Source organism: Rhinolophus sinicus, chromosome 4, assembly GCF_057876585.1.
Source record: "Rhinolophus sinicus isolate RSI-liver-muscle chromosome 4, RSI-T2T, whole genome shotgun sequence".
Taxonomy (NCBI): Eukaryota; Metazoa; Chordata; class Mammalia; order Chiroptera; family Rhinolophidae; genus Rhinolophus; species Rhinolophus sinicus.
The window spans coordinates 1,322,253-1,340,936 of NC_142504.1; the positions used below are offsets into that span (position 1 = coordinate 1,322,253).

General features: G+C 55.5%; 1 protein-coding gene across 6 annotated transcripts in view; it reads right to left on the reverse strand.

Annotated features, from left to right (window-relative positions):
- The window catches only part of TNS3 (tensin 3), a 167,371-nt gene that overhangs the window by 115,481 nt on the left and 33,206 nt on the right, over positions 1 to 18,684 (reverse strand). For all 6 annotated transcript variants that reach the window (XM_019731607.3, XM_088797632.1, XM_019731611.3 and 3 more), the window contains one exon: positions 10,422 to 10,459. In XM_019731607.3, coding sequence (XP_019587166.3) covers positions 10,422 to 10,459 — 38 coding nt within the window. The remainder of the gene's footprint in view (positions 1 to 10,421; positions 10,460 to 18,684) is intronic.

Consider the following 18,684-nt stretch of genomic DNA (forward strand, 5'->3'; position numbering starts at 1 on the left):
GGAGGGCAGGGACTTTCCTGAAGGAGCAGAACCTTTAGTGTCACCTCGATTTTATTATTTTACGGCCTTTGCTTCCTGTGTGGTACGTTACCAATCGACTGGCATGTTTGTACACGGCCATTCCACAAGATGGAAGAAAGATGCAGGCTCAGTCATCTTCACCACCATTATTACCACTTATTATCAACGGGGTGCAGAACAATGAGAGGAGGAAAGTCCCCTCGCCGGCACTGACATTCTGAGAGAGGAGCAGACGGCCGAGATTCCAACTGTCTCATCAGCTTGGCCGTCGTAACAGGCAGCACAGATGGACCTTAAACAGACTCTCACATCCTGGAGGCCGGACGTCCAAGATCCACGTGTGGACAGGCGGGTCCCACCCGAGGTCTGTCGCCTGGGTGTGCAGACGCCTTCTTCTCCCCGTGTCCTCACATGAATGTCCCTCTGGATGTCTGTGTCCTCCTCTCTTCTTATAGGGACACCAGTCATACTGGATTAGGACCCACCAGCCTAATGGCCTCATTTTACTTCCATCACCTCTGTAAAGGCCTAGTCTCCAAATAGTCACAGGTGCCAGCGGGTAGGACTTCACATGGACTTGGGGGGGACACACTCAGACACAGCACCCCCATCAGAGGTCTGACAGGGCCAGCAGAGAACCCAGTCAACACAGGACGTTGTCACCAGGCCAGCGGGAGCAGGTCCTGCAGACAGAGCACGGGAGGGCTGCTCACGGCCAGGTGGCGTGGCTCCTCTTTCTAGGCTGTCGCCGCTGCTCCTGGGGTGCGGGGTGGCCACACACTGTGCTGGGCTTTGGGACCTCACTACCTCATCTGCGTCCTTCACGAGCTTCCTGCTGACCGTACTCTGAGCCCCTCTGTCAGGCGTGGCCCAGAACCCCTGCTGAGGGATCCACTGCCCGTCCTCCCACGGGCGCCATCGCACAGTGTGGCCGCCGAACCCCCATGGGAAGACGCGTGCCCCACAAACGCAGGGCAGCCCTCTGGGTCCTGCCCACCCGCACGGGGCAGCCGCAGAGAGAAGGAGCCACTGGGATCATCTGATCGCACTTTCCTGAAAGCGACCGAGCCACTTGTGAGGATGCCACCCGCCCCGTGCTTCCCGCAGGGAGGACGCGCCGGCCCCAGGTCTCAGCCGCAGCCCTGCTCTCCTCCACGCCGGCTTCTTCCCCGCGGCTGTGCTTCAGGGGTCTTTAGAGATGACAGCACAGTGTGCGCTGTGCAGACGGAGACCTAAGCCTGCCCTGCGCTCCCCTCAGACCCCCTCTTCACACACGTGCTCTGGTTCTGTGACAGCCGGACGAGGCCTCTGTCACCTCACTGAGGTGCGAGGCCCTCCAGGCCAGGGCCATGGCGTCCTCGGGTCACTGATCGCGGTGAGGGTAACAGGATTAAGACAGTACAACACTTTCCTGCACCCACACGTTCACCGGTGTTGGTCACCCAACCGGTGGCCTTAAGCGAGTGAAGGAGCACATTCTGCTTTGGTTCCCTCATGTTTAAAATAAAAGTAAAATCCTGGACTGAGAAGGCGCATGGGGACATCTGGATGGGGACGGCGAGGCCCTGGGCCAGAGCCCCCCACACACACCCAGCCTCTGTGTACCCTGCATGGGGTGCTCCCACCACTGGCCAGCACGCCACGTCTATCACTGCTGCAAGGGACAAGTGCACGGTCGTTCTCGGGGGGCTGCTCCCCCCCTCAGGAAGGTACAGGTCCTGCCCGTCACACAGGTACCCGTGGAGGATGCAGCCCCAGGCCAGGGCGCTTGGTGGCTAGCGGTGGGCAGGCTGGACTTGGCACCTCAGCCTTCCTGGAGCTTGCAGACTACGGCCCAGTGTCGAAGGCTGGCACCACCACTCACGGCTCTCCACCCTCCCCTCCCCTTCCCTGGGGCACCCGGCCGGCAGTGGCCAGGCTCAGCCTCTTCCTGAGCCCTCAGGCTGCCTCCCTGCCCCGAAAGCCCACCTCTCGCACCTGCTCTGCAGTAGCCACACTTCAAGGTCAGACCAGAGGGCTCCTTCCTCAGGGGCACACAGTAAGACATGCTCTCCCCACCCCCAGGCCCCCCCACGCCCTCCCACAAGGACAGCTGTCAGGGGGCATCTCTGCAGAGGAGGAGACGAGGTAAGAATGCCCTCCCTCAGGCCTGAACATTAGGGATGTGTATGCTGTTGTTTTTCTTTAAGAGCTTAAAAACGGAATGACGCCCACACGTGACTGACTTTTTAACAAATCCTTTCTTGTTAGGAAGAGAACGGAAGAAAAGGCACAAACATCACAACAGTTATTTCAGGAAAACTATGGTAAATCCCACAAAGGGGGATACTGGAGGAAATTTCCCCAGAAATGTTGTCAAAAGTGTCTAAGAAAAGTGAACAGTCTGGTTTCCACAACTGTCCTCTGATCCAGGGAGGAGCAGACAAGAAAAGGAGAAAAGGAGAAATTTTAATAGTTCACAACTTATCATGAAATCTTAAAATAAAAAATAATGTAGCGTTAGGCTGCATCTGGCCTGCTCACTGACCCCCCACTAAACCCCGTTAGTTTGTCCTGGACGGAACCAAACGCCCATCCACGTCCACAAATCCTGCCAGTAGCGTCACTGTCCACCCAGAATGCCACCTGAAAGCGCGAGGACGGCTGGCACCCCTGCCCCACCAGGACGAGTCCAGCAGGCAGGCCGGAATCTCCAGGATGAGTCCCTGTCCTGTGTCCCCTCCGTGGGAACAGGCGCTCGGCTCTCATGGGACAGCACTGAGCTGTGCACAGGCCTCCAACAGCCCCGCCAACCTCCCGCAAACGCTTGTAAAGTAAGGAAGTCTCTAGAAGAACCCAAGGTTTTAGGTGAAAAATCAGAAGTCCTGGTTTCGTAGCATGTCTTCAGTCATTCAGATTTCTACCCCCACCCCCACCCCCAGGACAAGCACTGAGTTTATTACTGTGAAGCACGCAGCAGGGCTGGGAGTCCACAGCTAGAGTTTTGTGAAGGAACAGCGGGCGTCTGTGGCTCTGGAGACTTCCGGGGGAATTAGGAGCGAAAAGGCAGAGACACGTGGCGTACGAGAGGGCTGGAGCCACAATTGCCTGGGGCTCACCGAGGGCCTGTAGGGCCGCACCCGGGGAGCAGCGCCCCTGAGTGTGTCTGTGCATGAAGGAGGGCGGGAGGTGGCACTGCCTGAGTCCCCCGCCCCGAGGACACAGCTTCACTGGAGAGAAAACAGTGCACAGGGTCCAACTGGAGTTCAGTCTCACACTGAAATCTGGACGTGGGACTCCCACGTGTGGTTAACTGCTCATCCTGCTGCTACAAATGTAGCCAGAAGCGGAGAAATGGGGCGATGCGTCCTCCAGAAGCCGCCAGCCCAAAACAGAACCAGGAACGTGGTAAGAAATACCCTTCTCCATGAGCGGTGAGCATTTCAGACGGAGGCAGGAAGACGCCCCCACGGACTCCCAGAAACACGCCCAAGGGCATACAGTGCTGACCTCAGGGCTGGCCCTCTGGCCCAAGTGGCGCAGTCCAAAACGCGTGCTCTCGCCCAGATGAGACGGCCGTCCCAAACGTGTGCTCTGGGGGGACTGCCCCAAGGCAGAGGGTGCCTGCAGGTGCGATGCCCCGAGGACGAGCCTGCAAGGTCCCTCCAGCCCACCAGCATGTTCTCACTGGGGGGGCAAGGAGACAGGAAGTCAGCGTGGGGTCTGAGGACCTCTGCCAGCCTGAACACGGGGCCTGGAAGACAGCGGAGGAACGAGCAGAACCTCCTTTCCCGCCAGAGACGGAGCACACCCCCAAGACTACCAGGAAAGTCCCTGTCACGTGGCTCTGCAGAGGTCACACAGTGAGGCACCAGAGCGGGTCACATCAACGCAAAAGGAGGCGTTTGTCTGCCCCAGGAGGATCTGTCTGGTGACCTCAGGAAGAAACACCGTGTGGGTCTAGAGCGCGTGCAAAGACCCCGGACAGGAACCAGGGGCCTTTACTGCTTCTGCAGAGGAAGAGGCCGAGGCCCACGGTCATGTGGCCACTACAGGGCCAGAATTCAGACCCAGGTCTGCTTGCTCCTCTGCGTGGGTCCCTGGCTGCAGGGCTGACCACAAATGGGATTCTGTTTTCTACTCGTGGCCATGCTAAGCACCCTGAGACAGTGTGAGGGGCGGTGCTGACGACGGTGCTGTCCAGTGGACGTGCAGTGGCTGTACTAGTCCAGTGGACGTCCAGTGGCCACCTCCAAGTCCCCAAATGCTCCAAGACCCCGCAGGCAATTCCCCTGTTCAGGACCAAGATTATTTTGGGTGTAAAACATTAATTCCTGTCCAAAGGAAACCACATTGCTTACAGAAAATGGCCCTCTCCTAGGACAAAAGGTTTGCCGGCTCTCAGAGACAGCCCAGGCTCCACGCTGCAGCTTCCACTGTGGGGCCACGGCCCACGCTCGGAGACTCAAACTAACAGTTCCTGATGGGAAAATGGCCACCGCTGTCAGCGTACCTTTAACGAGGTGACATGTGCGAAGTGATTTCTTCTCAGTGGATTGAGTCAGAAGAGATTGCTGAGGACAGTCAACCAGGAAAAGGGTCTTACGGAAAGAGAAACAAAAGTTCCCCTAAGAAGGCAAAACTGAAAAATGCTCCACAGCTCTTCTGACAGCAGTGACGGCAACGTGCAGAAATAAAACACAAGACATGGAAGCCACCAAGACGTCCTTCAGCAGGTGGATGACAAACTGCGTCCATCCAGACAGTGGGACATGATGCAACGCTGAGAAGAAATGAGCGGTGAAGCCACGGGAAGACACGGAGGAACCTTAAATGCATGTTACTAAGTGACAGGAGCCAGTCGGAAAAGGCTGCACACTGCATGGCTCAACTCTGTGACGTTCTGGAAAAGGCAAGACTACGAGATAGTGAAAAGGTCAGTGTCTGGGGGTGGGAGGGTGAGCGGGGGCCGCACAGAGGACTTCAGGGCAGTGACACCGCTGTGTGACGCTGACAGTGCACATGTCATCACTATTTGTCCACCACCAGGAGTGAGCCCGGAGGCAAACGACAGATGTGAGCTATTAAAAGGCTTCCGAGTTGGCTCATCGACTAAGAAACGCATGTGTCGGAGGGAGAAGCCCAATGAGTGTGGAGTCTGTGCCCCTCCCCCCCCATTTTACCGTGAACTTGAAACTGCTCTGAAAAATAACCCCCATTAATTAACAACAAATCACCTGTCAGACATTAAACATGGGCACACACGTGTCTGACACAGGTGGGTAAATGGAACTTCTGGCCAAAATGGACCAGCAGGAAGCAAGTTACAGCTGGGCACCCAGCTCGGTGCCGGCCTAGAGCGAAACCAGGACACACTTGCTGAATTGGCCGGTTTAAAAATTAACCTTGGCCTCCCTTAGTGCAGGGAGTGGGGAGGGGAGAAGGAAGGAAGGAGTAAACATGGAGACCGGTAGGGCCCAGGGTTTACAGATCGGTCTGGGGTGAGACACAGGGCGTGGGGGGGACACAGCACCTGGGGGGGGAGGACACAGGGCCTGGGGCGGGACACAGTGCCTGAGGGGGGGACACAGGGCCTGGGGCAGGACACAGCACCTGGGGGGGGGACACAGGGCCTGGGGCAGGACACAGCACCTGGGGGGGGGACACAGGGCCTGGGGCAGGACACAGCACCTGGGGGGGGGGACACAGGGCCTGGGATGGGACACAGCACCTGGGGGGGGGACACAGCACCTGGGGGGGTGGACGGGACACAGGGCCTGGGGCAGGACACAGCACCTGGGGGGGGGACACAGGGCCTGAGGGGGGGACACAGCACCTGGGGGGGTGGACGGGACACAGGGCCTGGGGCAGGACACAGCACCTGGGGGGGGGACACAGGGCCTGGGGCAGGACACAGCACCTGGGGGGGGGGACACAGGGCCTGGGATGGGACACAGCACCTGGGGGGGGGACACAGGGCCTGGGGCAGGACACAGCACCTGGGGGGGGGACACAGGGCCTGGGATGGGACACAGCACCTGGGGGGGGGACACAGGGCCTGGGGCAGGACACAGCACCTGGGGGGGGGACACAGGGCCTGGGGCAGGACACAGCACCTGGGGGGGGGACACAGGGCCTGAGGGGGGGACACAGAGTCTGGGGGGATGTGCACAGGGCCTGCGGGGGGAACACAGCACCTGGGGGGGGGACACAGGGCCTGAGGGGGGGACACAGAGTCTGGGGGGGACACAGCACCTGGGGGGACAGCACGCAGGTCGTGGCCCTGTCCCCCCGTCCCCTGGGCAGGCAGTACCACTCCTTCAGATCCCAGCTGACACCTGGGACTGGGGCAAGAGCTGCAGTGCATCCTCCAAGGGAGGCCGTGACTTTGAAGGGACAGAAGAGCAAAGACTGAGCAGGAGGCTGATAACCCTCCACAATGGAGCCAGTGGCTGCTTCTCCTGAGCCGGGAACACCAGCCGGCCGCTGGGCCAGATTTCGAGGTGCGATCTTGCGTTACCCCAAACCTCCTGTCGGATTGGGTTGTGCCCCGTGTTTCAGATCTCACTGTCCTCTGCCCAAGGCAACAGGGCGTGTACGTGGGAGTGGGAGCGATGACCCGCCCCTCAGATGCCCTGGGCTCACGGAGCCAGTGGTTTTCTGCAGGAAACTTCTCAGGCCTTCCTTTTTACTGACAAACCCAGGTCATCAGTCCCCAAGAGATCTGGGTCCCACTCATGAGTGCCACCACCGACATCCGTGGAGAGATAAGGGCTCCCGTCCACCCTGAACGCCGAGCGTGCACACATCCATTCTTCACCCCACCTCTGATGGCGCAGAGCAGCAGGAAGGGGGCGGGAAGTGGCAGAGAGAAAGTGTCCCAATGGAAGGTGAGTGGCACCTTGGGGCAAAGCAGGGACCTGAGCGAAGCCATGGGGAGGGGGCATCCTTCAGGGGGAGAAGGGAGCCGCAGTGCAGGGAGGGCACTGCCCAACCCCCGGCCAAGGCCAGCAAAGGTGCCGGGGGCTCTGCGGCACCAGCACAAGTGCACCGGGCGCCCACAGGCCCGTGTCTGCTCATGGCTGACAAGTGAGGCCCAAACCACAGAGGCCACAAAGACAGCAAAACTGAGCTGGAAAACCAACTCCCCTCAAGGCCAGAATCAGAAGCTGTGGGACAGTGGGGAAGTCACCGCACCGTCCCCATGTCTCAGCGTCATCTGCCTTCCTAAAACGGCTTCATTTCTCCTACTTCCTTTTCTCTCTTTGCAATGAGTCAACTAGAGGTCAGGAAAAAACCCAAGTCACAAGGTCCAAGCAGCTAGCATGGGTCCAGTGGACAAGCACAGCCTCCCAGGAGGCCAAGTCTCTGGAACCCCAAACTTTCCAGCTGTCACAAATTATCTGACTTCCCTAAAACTTAAATAATTAACATCCTCGTAATTCACAGCTAAAAGTCAGTCGTTTTTGGTGGGTCACAGAGTGTCATTCACAACTTGGCGCAAAGCAGCTGGGGCTCTGGCTGCTGCACTGGCCCCAGAAGCCCCCGCTGGGGTTAAACCTCGTCTCTGCCTATGTGCCCGGGGCCACAGCCTCGCCTGAGGGGACATACTACCCCATGGCCAGCAAGTGACCTCAGTTCATGCTCCAGCATCCGGCCTATGGCCTGGCTTCCCTGCCTAGCCACCAGCGCTGGCCTGGCCGCGTTGCTGCCGGGTGGCTCTCTCCGTGACTTCTGTGGACAGTGGTCCTGGTGGCAACAGGGCGATGGCAGTGGGGTTCACAGAACACGAACGGGCCCTGGGGTATGTGGGGCACCCTCAGGCACTGTTAGTCCTTCTGAGTCCCCAGCAGGGCTGTGGACCATCACAGGGGGACCCGCAGGACACGTCAGCCCCAAGTCGGAAGCAGCTGGAACGGGTGCAGCGTGCGGCCAAAGCTGTGCTCTTAACTAAACTTTGCAGTCTCCTGACAAGCCTGTGTTTAGGGAGCCCACACACGTGGTCACCAGGGACCCAGCCGCTTGGGCCAGCCTCACCTCAGCTCCCAGAGGACCAGCTGTCCCTGCTTGTCTCCTGAATTTATGGCCAGCCCTGTGTCCCCCCCCAGCCATGGATTCATGGTTTTGGAATAAGAAGGGGCTTTGTTATTGCTGGTGGCATTCTCTCCTGCCCTTCAAAGCTGCGTTATCAAGAAGAAGAAAAAAGAAAAGAAAGAAAAAGAAAATGAATACGGATACATTTCCCCTGCTGTGATCCAGTAAGAGGAAAGGCTTATCTACCGCTCAGCAAACTGCCAATTTCTGCAGCTAGAAATGCCATAATCAGTGATAGTTAAGACTTCTGGAAAATTCTTTGAACCGAAGAATTCAATCTGCTAAGTAGCTGGCTGGGCCCCTTCAAGAAATGGAGCCAAGAGCAGCAGGCTCGGCGCTGCATGTGCAGGTGGCACGGAGGTGGCGGGACCAGCAACACGGTCACAGGCGGTGCACACGCACACAAGCAGGGATGACACAGGACAGGCGGGGCCCCGGGGGTGGCTCCCCCCTGCCCGCCCCCTGGTGATGACACATAAGTGAGGGTGGACAAGGCTCACAACTCAGGACAGGACAGCCTCAGGCTGGGAATGTGTCCAAACCCTCACAAGGGGGTGGGAAATACCCCTCTGAAATCTGAAACATTCCCCAAGGTGGCAGTTACCCCGCCCCACCGCACGCGGAACCTCTGCTCCCACACAGTGTCTGAGACTACAAGTGCAGGGCACACGTGGGTAAAGAGCCCCGGTGTGGGTACAGAGGGATAAACTAAGCCGGGGTCCGACACCAGTCCTGCCTGTGAGTGTGCAAGAGCAGGGACCGCCTGTCCTCGGCCGGAAAGGGCCAGCTGTCCCCACAGCAAGACCGGAAGCGACAGCAGAAATGCCCCAAAGCCCCACCACAGATGCCTGTGTTTGAAAAGGCACAAAACGAAAATCACGTGACATCTTGGAAGAGGAAGGGGTTTAGAGAGGGCAGGAGGGGCTGCTGGCATGGGGGCTGGGTAACAGTATAGCACGGAGGTCTGTACCGTTCTCTCTACTTTGCATGCATCCCAAATTCTCCATAGTGAAAAGTTTAGAAAGAAGTCATTGAATCTCTTTCCTGAACAAAAAAAACTAGGCTGGACTGTAGTTCTTCCAACTTTGTGTGTGAGGGCGGGAGGGGAGGTGTGCATGCACATACATGTACACTGTGTTTGTGCATATGTGTGCATGTCTGAGTGTGTGTGCACGTATGGAGTGTGCATTGTGTGTGCATGTGTGCGTGCACACATGCATACATGTACAGTATGTGCATATGTGTGGATGTCTGTGTGTGCACGTGTGAATTGTGCATGTGTGTGCATGCATGCATGTATGTACTGTGTGTGCATATGTATGCATGTCTGAGTATGTGTGCACATGTGGGTGTGTTGTGTGTGCACGTGTGTGGGTGTGTGTGGCAGGAGGGCGAAGGGAACCAGGACCCGATCTTCATGTGCAGAGCACACACGTGAAGCCTTCCCACAGTACACGCAGCCTCCCCCCAGCCCGAGGTCCAGCTGGAGATTCTCAGGAACAGTGGGTCCACAGCAGCTGCAAATGCCAGGACACTCTAAAGCCCCATTTTCCTGGACCGCCAGCCATGGGAGCAGCCTGAGGGACATCTGACGGCCCCCACAAAGGTGGGGCCAGCCAGTCGGCAGGGCCCCCATGTTCTCTGGCCTCGCAGAGGCTAACACTGTTTCTAGAAAACGTGGGAGGTGCACACACTGTGACCCAGGTACAAAACCTGGGCCCCTCCCCACATGGGAAGGCTGCAGCTTCCCACATGCCATTTTCAGGCCACCCCATTTCCCAACTAATCAAAGTCCTAAACCCAGCCAAGCACACCAGGCCTCCAGCACTTGGTGGGGGCATCCGGCAATTTAACCCCTGCAGGACAACGACCCCCAATTCAGGGTCCCCCAGAGTTCCACGACAGTCTGAAAACCCCAATCTATGAACAACTACCCTAGAAAGAAGCCAGAAAACTCCTCACGGCCAGCGGTGTGCCCTGGGGCCTGCTGCCACCCCCTCTCTGCCCTGAAAGCAGCATGTCGGTGTAATCAGAAAGAAGGGATCGTTTGTTACAGAGAAAGGCCTGTGGCATGATCAGGGCAAAATGATCAAATTCTTATCTGAAACCAGATTCTTAAGCGTTATTTTTCTATAATTCAAAACATGGATTTCATAGCTCTTCAGTTTATTCTTGAGATGAAAAGTATACACCCTATTGGAAAGCACCCAGTAGCCCTTTCTGAAGTTTCACGGCTGTGGCCGAGGTCCAAAGTGGCCCCCGACGTATCAGCTATGGGAGGGGAGGCCGACTGGCGGGGGGGCCCCGGGGGAGCAGCCCCAGCTTACCTGGGCTTCACATTTCCTGGGGTAGGAACGCTTGCAGGCTGGAAGAGAAAGACAAAGCACACGTGAGCTGAGTGGGCTCTCTCTGCACAGGACTTTCTGCACCAAACTCTCTCAATCCTCGAGAAACCCATTTCCAGGGAGGCTTTGCGCGCACAACACGGCGCGTGGTGCTTTGGCAGCGGGCGGGGTGCACGTGTATGAAAGGACCTGCCCCCACGTGCTGACGGCCACAGTTCAGACCCTGTGGGGCTCTCTGGAGCAGTCACAGGCTTTCCCAGGGGTGCATGTGGCCAGTGGAGCCCTGAAGAAGGAGGGGGTGACTGTGTAGCAAAAAGCACTACTGTTTGCCTGGAAATTATAGCTCCCCACTGAAGAAGGGAAACTCAAAAATGCCCCCAAAGAATCAGGACTGGGGCCGTAAGTTAGGGAGAGTCGTACATTTCAGCCGCACACTCCTTCCACTTCCTACGGCCAAGAACTGACCATCAGGCTAAATCCATGTCTCAATTCCTAGGGGGAGCCTTCCACGGAGGCACTGTGTGAACCCCAGAGGGGCGTGACAATACAGATTTCCAGCGGAACCAATGTGATTTCACAGGCCCACCCTCCAGAGGCAGCAGCTGTGCTGACACCTCCCCCCACGTAGTGTGTGGGGGGGGAGGAGACATGCAGACCCTGCCCCCCTCCCCCGATGTTTCCAGGCAGAGAGGGCAGGACAGGGAGAGGCTGAGGGATGGAGCAGCTGCACACATTAAGCCCATCACAGGCTCCCATGTGGACTCCAAGAGGGCACCCCCTTCCTGCACGTGAAGCCTGCAGGCAGGGGCTGGGTGTGGGGGGCACGTGAGCTGGGCTTCCCTCCCTTCTGCCTCTGGGCCACTCTGGTCAAGAAGAGTGAACTCTCCAGGCCTCTGTCCCCTCTCCCATGGTTACTGCGATGCCAAAAGGCATTACCATTCAAGGGACCCTGCTTTGAAAGGACAGAAAGTATGTGGGGTCCTGGAAGGACGAGGCCTCAGCAGTCAGCACCCCCAATCCTGGCTCAGCGCTTCAACACCCAAGCATTTCATCCCACCTTCCGTCCCCTCCGAGGAACTGGGGACAGAAATGCTGACCTCACACAGGCCTGTATAGATTCAATGAGGATACAACAAAGTAATGGAGTCAGTGGCTGGTGATTCCGGAACTCGGTCGAGAGCAGCCACGGTTGTTATCTTTGCAAGATCTATTTTTTAAACTGTCTATGTATGTCTGTGCACCCCTCCGAGGAGAGCCAGGTGCCCCGTGGTGAGGGCCTGGGGAGCCCTGTGGAGGCACTGAGGCCTCCACCAACAGCCCGCAACACCTCGTCCGCCGCGAGGGAGTCAGTCCCCTGGGCAGGTCCTCGGCCTCCGCTGAACCTTCACATGATGCAGCCCCTGACAAGACCCGGAACCAGCACTGCCCAGCCAGTGACGCCCCAAGTCCTGATGCACAGAAGCAGTGAGAAATAACAGGTGCTGCTGTCGAGTGACGGCTCTAACTGTTGCGGTGACCTGTTAGCAGGAGCAGATAACCAACACAACAGGCCAACTCAACCCAAAAGGGCTCTGTCAGTGGAAGCACGGTGACAGTGGTGTGACATTCATGGAGAATGGCCGACTCAGCAACAAGAGAGCCACGGACCACTTAGAGCAAAATCTTTACATTCATAAAAGTGAACCAGTCACAGTGAAATCGCAGACTCCACTCAAGTGCTAAGGCGGAGATCCCAGAGGCAGACCCACAGTTTATGGTGTGTCGGCAGGTGACCCTCATAGTTTCACGGACTTTACACCCCAACGCCAACAGCACGGATGCCATTCAGCTGCCAGGGTGGAGGAGCCGTGTGGGGCCCTTACAAGATGCCGCCCCGAGTGTTAGGGCGTTCGTCCTCATAACCACCCCACAGGGAGGAAGGGAGAGGGTCACCAGGCCAAGCCGTGGCCAGTGCAGGCTGGAATTCCAGCCCGCTGCCACCCCAGGCCACAGCTCTCACCCAGCCGCACGCAGCTTTCAACTGTATGAAAAGTTCTGAATTACTGAGGGTTAAGAAAAAATCATTTTTTTAAAATCCAGCAGTCCCTCTAAGGGGCAGGATCTGCGCAGGTTCTATAACAAAGAGACTATGCTCCAGTCACAGATAAAAACCAGCATGTTAACGTCCCTGCTTCTGGGCCAATCACTACGTAGCTCTTCTCAAGTTGTGCTTCTTCCTCCTAAAACCATTGGCGATGGTTTTAAATTAGTTGGTATAAAATTTATGCATTATATAAATATGTTCGTTGTAATTTCTCCAGCATCTCATTACTTTTACTTCCTTACCTGAAAAGAATCCCACTCATTATAACGGCAAATATGTCCCTTTCATTTAAAAAAAAAAAAATTGCCTCATTACCCCATTCCCTTTGGCTCTTAGGAACTTTGTGCAAATTCTTCCTGCTAAAATCATCAACACATCCTCCGAGCTTAAGCACAGAGGCCACACCAGGGGGCTCAGCTTCCTCATCTGTGAAATGGGTCTTTGAGAGGATGGCATAAAACGCAGCACCTGCACAGTGTGTAGGGCACGTGCTCCGTGGATGCACCTATCGCTACCACTTCCGCTATTATCCAGTCAGTTTCTCAGGATAGCACAGATCAATTCCGCTCTTTCAACTCCTCCTCTTGTGGGTTTGTCTCCATTACAACTTCTGTCATTTCCAGGTGCTGAGCACCCATTAACTCTCAATGCCAGGCTCATGGGTCACTGTCACGGTCTTTCTGTTTCCACAGACCTGTCTCCACGCAACCCTCATGCAACTCTGTGTACACGCACCCTGCTGTCCTCCCACAACTGCCCAAACTACCCCCGGAATGTAGCTTGAGTCACTTCTCGTCTATGTTTCCCACCGCTTCGTGCCTCTTACTTCACCAGCTGGCTCACACACCTCTTGGCACGTCCACACCGCAGCGTGATTACCCAGGAGACAACAGGCGGACGTGGTCTGGCATCTTGAGAAGCAGCAGAGCGGGCCTCGGAAGTACTGCTCTCTGCTGAGCACTGCAGCGCTCTCTGTCCCCTACCTCACAGTCACCTGGCATGTTTCTGCCGTTCTTGGGACCAAATGGGACAAGCACACAGAACTGCCATCTGCTCAGGGAAGCACGGCGGAGTGGGGGGTGGGAACGCACCTGTGCGCGTGGAGTTCACAGCTAAACTAGCCGCTTCCTCAGGAACAGTGTTTACCTGAAAGAACTCCTGACAGACAACAGACAGTTATCAGACTTGAGTGCTCATCGGTCTCAAGTTAACCAAGTACGGCTGTCACAGGAAAACAACTGCTAGCATCTGGTCAATGATGAAATGTGAGCTATCAGGGGGGAATTAGAATTTTGGAAGATGTGTCCATCACCATGAGATCAACCACTCTTAAGACTTTTCAGATAAAATTGGCAGCAACATGAACAAATGTGGTGGTTTTCTTGATGTTGTATAATAAACGTGTCAACATTGGGAAGATCCAGTTAACTGAGTGAACCAGTATTTTCAGACGCCCATGGCGTGATGTCACACGGTCAGGTCACGCAGGGAGCAGATCCACTCAAAGTGCCAGACAGGACAATAGAACAGAGTAGGAAAAGCTCATTATACAGTTCAATACTCCATATTGAAACTAAACTTTAAGAAGCTATCACTTGAGTTTGAGTATAGTATCAAAAAAGAATATCCACAATAATCTGAAAAGGATATAAAAAAAAAATCCCCCCCCAAATACCTATCTGTATGGGGCTGGATTTTCTTCAAATACTTCAACCAAATCAACACGTTTGTGATGACTAATTTTATGTGTCGACTTGACTGGGCCACAAGATGCCCAGATATTTAGTTACTCATTATTCTGGGTGTATCTGGGGTGGGGGTGGGGGTGTTTCTGGAAGAGATTGACACTTGAATCCCTGGACTGAGGAAAGCAAATGGTCCTCCCCAGTGTCGGTTGGCCTCATCCACTCCATTTTGGGCCTGAACAGAATAAAAGGTGGAATAAGAACTCTTTCTCTCTGCTTGACTGTGTTCAAGCTGGGACGTCCGTCATCCATCCATCTTCTCCTGCTATAGACTCGGCTGGAACTATACACATCGGCTCTCCTGGGTATCCAGCGTGCCCACTGCTGTCAGCCTCCATAACCGTGTGAGCAAATTTCTTAGAATAAACCTCTGTCTCCATGTGCATCTTATTGGTTTTGTCTGTCTGGAGAACCCTGCTGAGTACCATGTTGAAACAGACCGAATGCAGAAGCAGACAGGAAGATCCAGCCTCTGTATTGTCATACGTAACAGAAGTGCAAAAAGTATATATACAGCAATGCCACTGCTCTCATTGTATGTAACGAGGAGTAGAACAAAGTGATAACACAGATTCCTTTCTGCCACGAAAAAATCAGTTACCAAAGCAATAAAAAAAGAAAAGAATTGTAGATGCACAAATAAAATATTGGGTAGCTATGGAAAAATCACGTACAAATCCCGTATGTGGCAATGCTTATACTAGGCGAGGAGAAAGATATAAAACTACGTACGGCACAAAACAAACTAAAAACAGGCGTGTGCCATGGGCTCATCCACCCACTTGTGAGACTCAGCACAGGACAGAGATGTCATCACAACTCATGGAAGAAAGGGTGAGCCATACAATAAATAATGCTGGGAAAACCGGCTCACTTATGAAAAATAACAGAAATAACATGAATTCCAAATAAATCAGCCATGAAATTGGACCAGAATGGGTAAAGCAGACATGAATATTAGAATCAAATAGTGTGCAATATCTTTATGACCATGGAGAGGGGAAGATATCCTTAAATAAGAAACGAAAACAGAAACTAAATGAAACAATGGCTAAATTTGAATAAGTTTAAAACTTTTACATGATAAACAGCCCACAAACAGAATTACACAAGGAACTGCCCAGAATGTTGCAATATATAAGATGGGGTAATAAGAAATTAACAATTCTGTAGATCAAATCCATCAAAAATTGGCACAGGTTCTGCCTAATATAACAGATAAAAGTTTAATATTTATAGTATAATGAATTCTTAGAAATGCAGGGGGAAATTCTACTTTTGTAAATAAGCAAAGGATTTGAAAGGCTAATTAACGAAAACATTACAGACATCTTTTCTGTACCTTTTAGATGCTCAGCCTTAATAATAACCAGATGCATGAAAAATACAGTAAAGGGAGATAGTGTTTTTCATCCATCGTTTCGCAGAAATGAAAAGCTGAGAAGCGTCAAACGAGAGCTGGTGGAGTTCCGTGTGCTCAGCTTCCCGAAGCACTGCCGGCCAGCGGCGGCTTCCTGAGCCCCACATGTGAGAGGCTGCATGGGGTGAGCGCGGTCGGCTTCCCACACAGCGGCGTCCTTGTCACACAGGGGTCTCCAGAGTCATTGGTAAGAATTCTGGCTCCCACAGCAGTAGTGAGGCCCACAGCACATGGCTCTGAAACGCTGACATTTTTCCACGTTGTCCTGGAACTGCTATTCTTCATGACGTCTCCAGGAGCCTTGGGAACCCAGGCCACGGTCTCACAGGCTTGTCAGAGCCTTTATTCAACACTCTACACATATTTACCGAGGGAGAGATGAGTCCTGGGCGTCACCTCTGCTTCTCCCACATCACTGTCAAGTTTGCCAGCCTCTCTGTGTCCCCAGTAACTGGCTACCTGCGATGGGAGGGGACCAGACGCCCTCAGAGGAGGGCAGACTGCCCAACACCATAGTCTGCTTACCCACCATGCTCCCTTCATTGCCTCTTTGGTCCTAGCAGCCACCACGTCCTGGGGTCTTAACACAGCACCTGGCACAAAGCTGGCAGTGAATTACATAGACCTATCCATCTGCCAACCTACCTCAGCCTTGAACTACAATCACTCAGTATATTATAGACTGTGACAGCCTCACACACAGGACGCCCCCTCAGACAGTGAGCACCTCACACACAGGACGCCCCCTCAGACAGTGAGCTCCTCACACACAGGACTCTGGCACTCAGCTTTGTGGCTGCTGTGATGACTATTTCAGCTGAAAGCCCACGAGTGAATGTGCCATGGTGCTTCCCACTGGGACACCTGTGTCTGGGCTCGCTGCTGTGCACACGTGTAGACCGTGAACATAGGCCGATGTGGCTTGGCTGTCACTCTCTGAACGAGTTCCACAGACACATGGCTGTTTCCCAATGTTAACAATGGCCCGTATTGCGGCTCCTGTTTGTGGAGTAACTTTACCTTGTCTCTCTGTGTAAACGAAGCTGGGGCTCCCCAGGAGCGATCCCACACACCATTTTAGTGCCTCCATATTTCCGCCCTCACCACCTGAGAGCAGCGCTTCCGTCTCTGCCACAGGAGCCGGGGTGCAGCCCGACAGGCTGGCAATCGCTGTGCCTGGGCACTGGCTCTGCCGCCCACCAGGGCCTCCCGCCTCTTCTCCCACCAGGCACGTGGAGACGCTCGTGGGCGCTCTTGTCCCACAGTTCACAGGCTTGGGGCCATGGAGGGTCCCCAGATGTATCTGCTTTGTGGCATTTTTGGATGCAGTGGTGAGATGGGGGGAGGGCCAAGGGGCCTGTGGCAGCTGTGGGGTAGCATGTGCTTGTACATGCGTGTCCTGGCGTGAGCACACGCACACCCCGTCCTGAGGGTACTGGTGAGAGCTTCGCACTGCTTGGGCACCCCGTGCACTTGGCAGCTGTACGACACCTGTGCTCTCTCATCTTTAGAGAGACAGCGCGAGTGCTTTACTTGAGAAAGAACAGACGACCGTGCTCAAGGTGGACAGGAGGCTCCAATGCTTATCGTGCTGTGTGTCACCCAGTGTCATTAGGGGAGATGCACACCATGCTGTTGAGTGCACACGCGTGCGGTGCCCAGGCAGATGTGGGAGCAGGCCCAGCGTGTAGCCCTCTGGGCCATCAGTGGGCACGGGTGGCTACCAACGTCGGCCTGCCTTCCCTGCCAACTCGAGCGCTCCGACTGGGAGGCGAGCCATCGTCCGCGCCCAGCACGGCCCCCGTGTGTGCTCCGCAGAGGTGAGCAGAGGGGCGGGAGCAGCAGCCTGTGCCGCACAACCTGAGCCTGTTTGCCCGATGCCCCTCTGTGTGCAGAACCCCTCATGGGAGAGACACGGCCCAGTCCCACGCAGGTAACTTTCTGACCCGCCTGCTTTTCCCCTGCAGGAGATCATTCAAGCAACCACCGCACAGAAGCCCTCTCCCTCAGCTGTGTCTCATCCGCTACGTCTCGTCTCTCCCGCAGGGACACATTCCCACCCCGTGCAGGGCGAGCCAGGGCGACACGGTGGTACCGAGTGTGACACCTGTGTGTCGCCCCGGCACGTGGCCGTGATGGTTGGATGGACGGAGGGAACCTTGGAGGTAGGAAGAGATCAGCAGGCAGACTGAAGTCCTGGTTCTGCCGCCCGTGCCCTGCGCACCCGGAACGTGCCAGCCCCTTCACAGGGCTAGTTCAGCGCCTCTGGGGGGACGAGTGGCCCCGTGGGCGCTGACGGAGAGCCCTGGGTGGCATGTGCGTCCCGCAGTGGCCCTTCCCTCACACTCCCCTTGCCAGCACATGTGCACATCAGTGGCTACGCGGACATTCCTCGTCCACTCCTCACCGCTCCTTGCGTCCTCGTCAGGCCATATTCTTCTGCTCTAAGTCTCCCAGCCTGGAGGACACTTATGGACTGTCCCTTCGGGGTACTGGGTCCATTCTTTGTGGCCTGAAGGTCATGGATGCTTTTTGCTAAGAGTGCTTGCTGGCAGAGGCCACGACTGGGGCCAGCTCAGGAAGGCCCACAGGTGACCCCAGGATGCAGGGCAAATTCTAGGAGAAGGGGACCCCCGAGGCTCTGTCACACAGGCTGCTTCCGGGGAGAAAGTGAGAGGGTCCAATGTACTCTGAGAAGCCCGTGAAAGCCCTAAGGAGCATCAATTCCCACCCCCTACCTGGGGGTTCAGGTAGGGAGGGGACTTCTCTTGGGCCCCTAGGAGGCAGCAACTGGGAACAAAGTAGCAGGAATTGATGGCATCAGGACCTTTACTTCTGAAAGAGACCCTGAGACCCCAGGTCACATCCTTACCCCACTGAAACCTGACAGGCCTGCGTCTTCCCCACACGGCCGCCCTACCCCAGAGCAGCCATCACGGTTGTCTGCCAGCGGGTCCACAGGAAGGAAAGGGGAGTCAAGAGGCTCTCCCAACACAA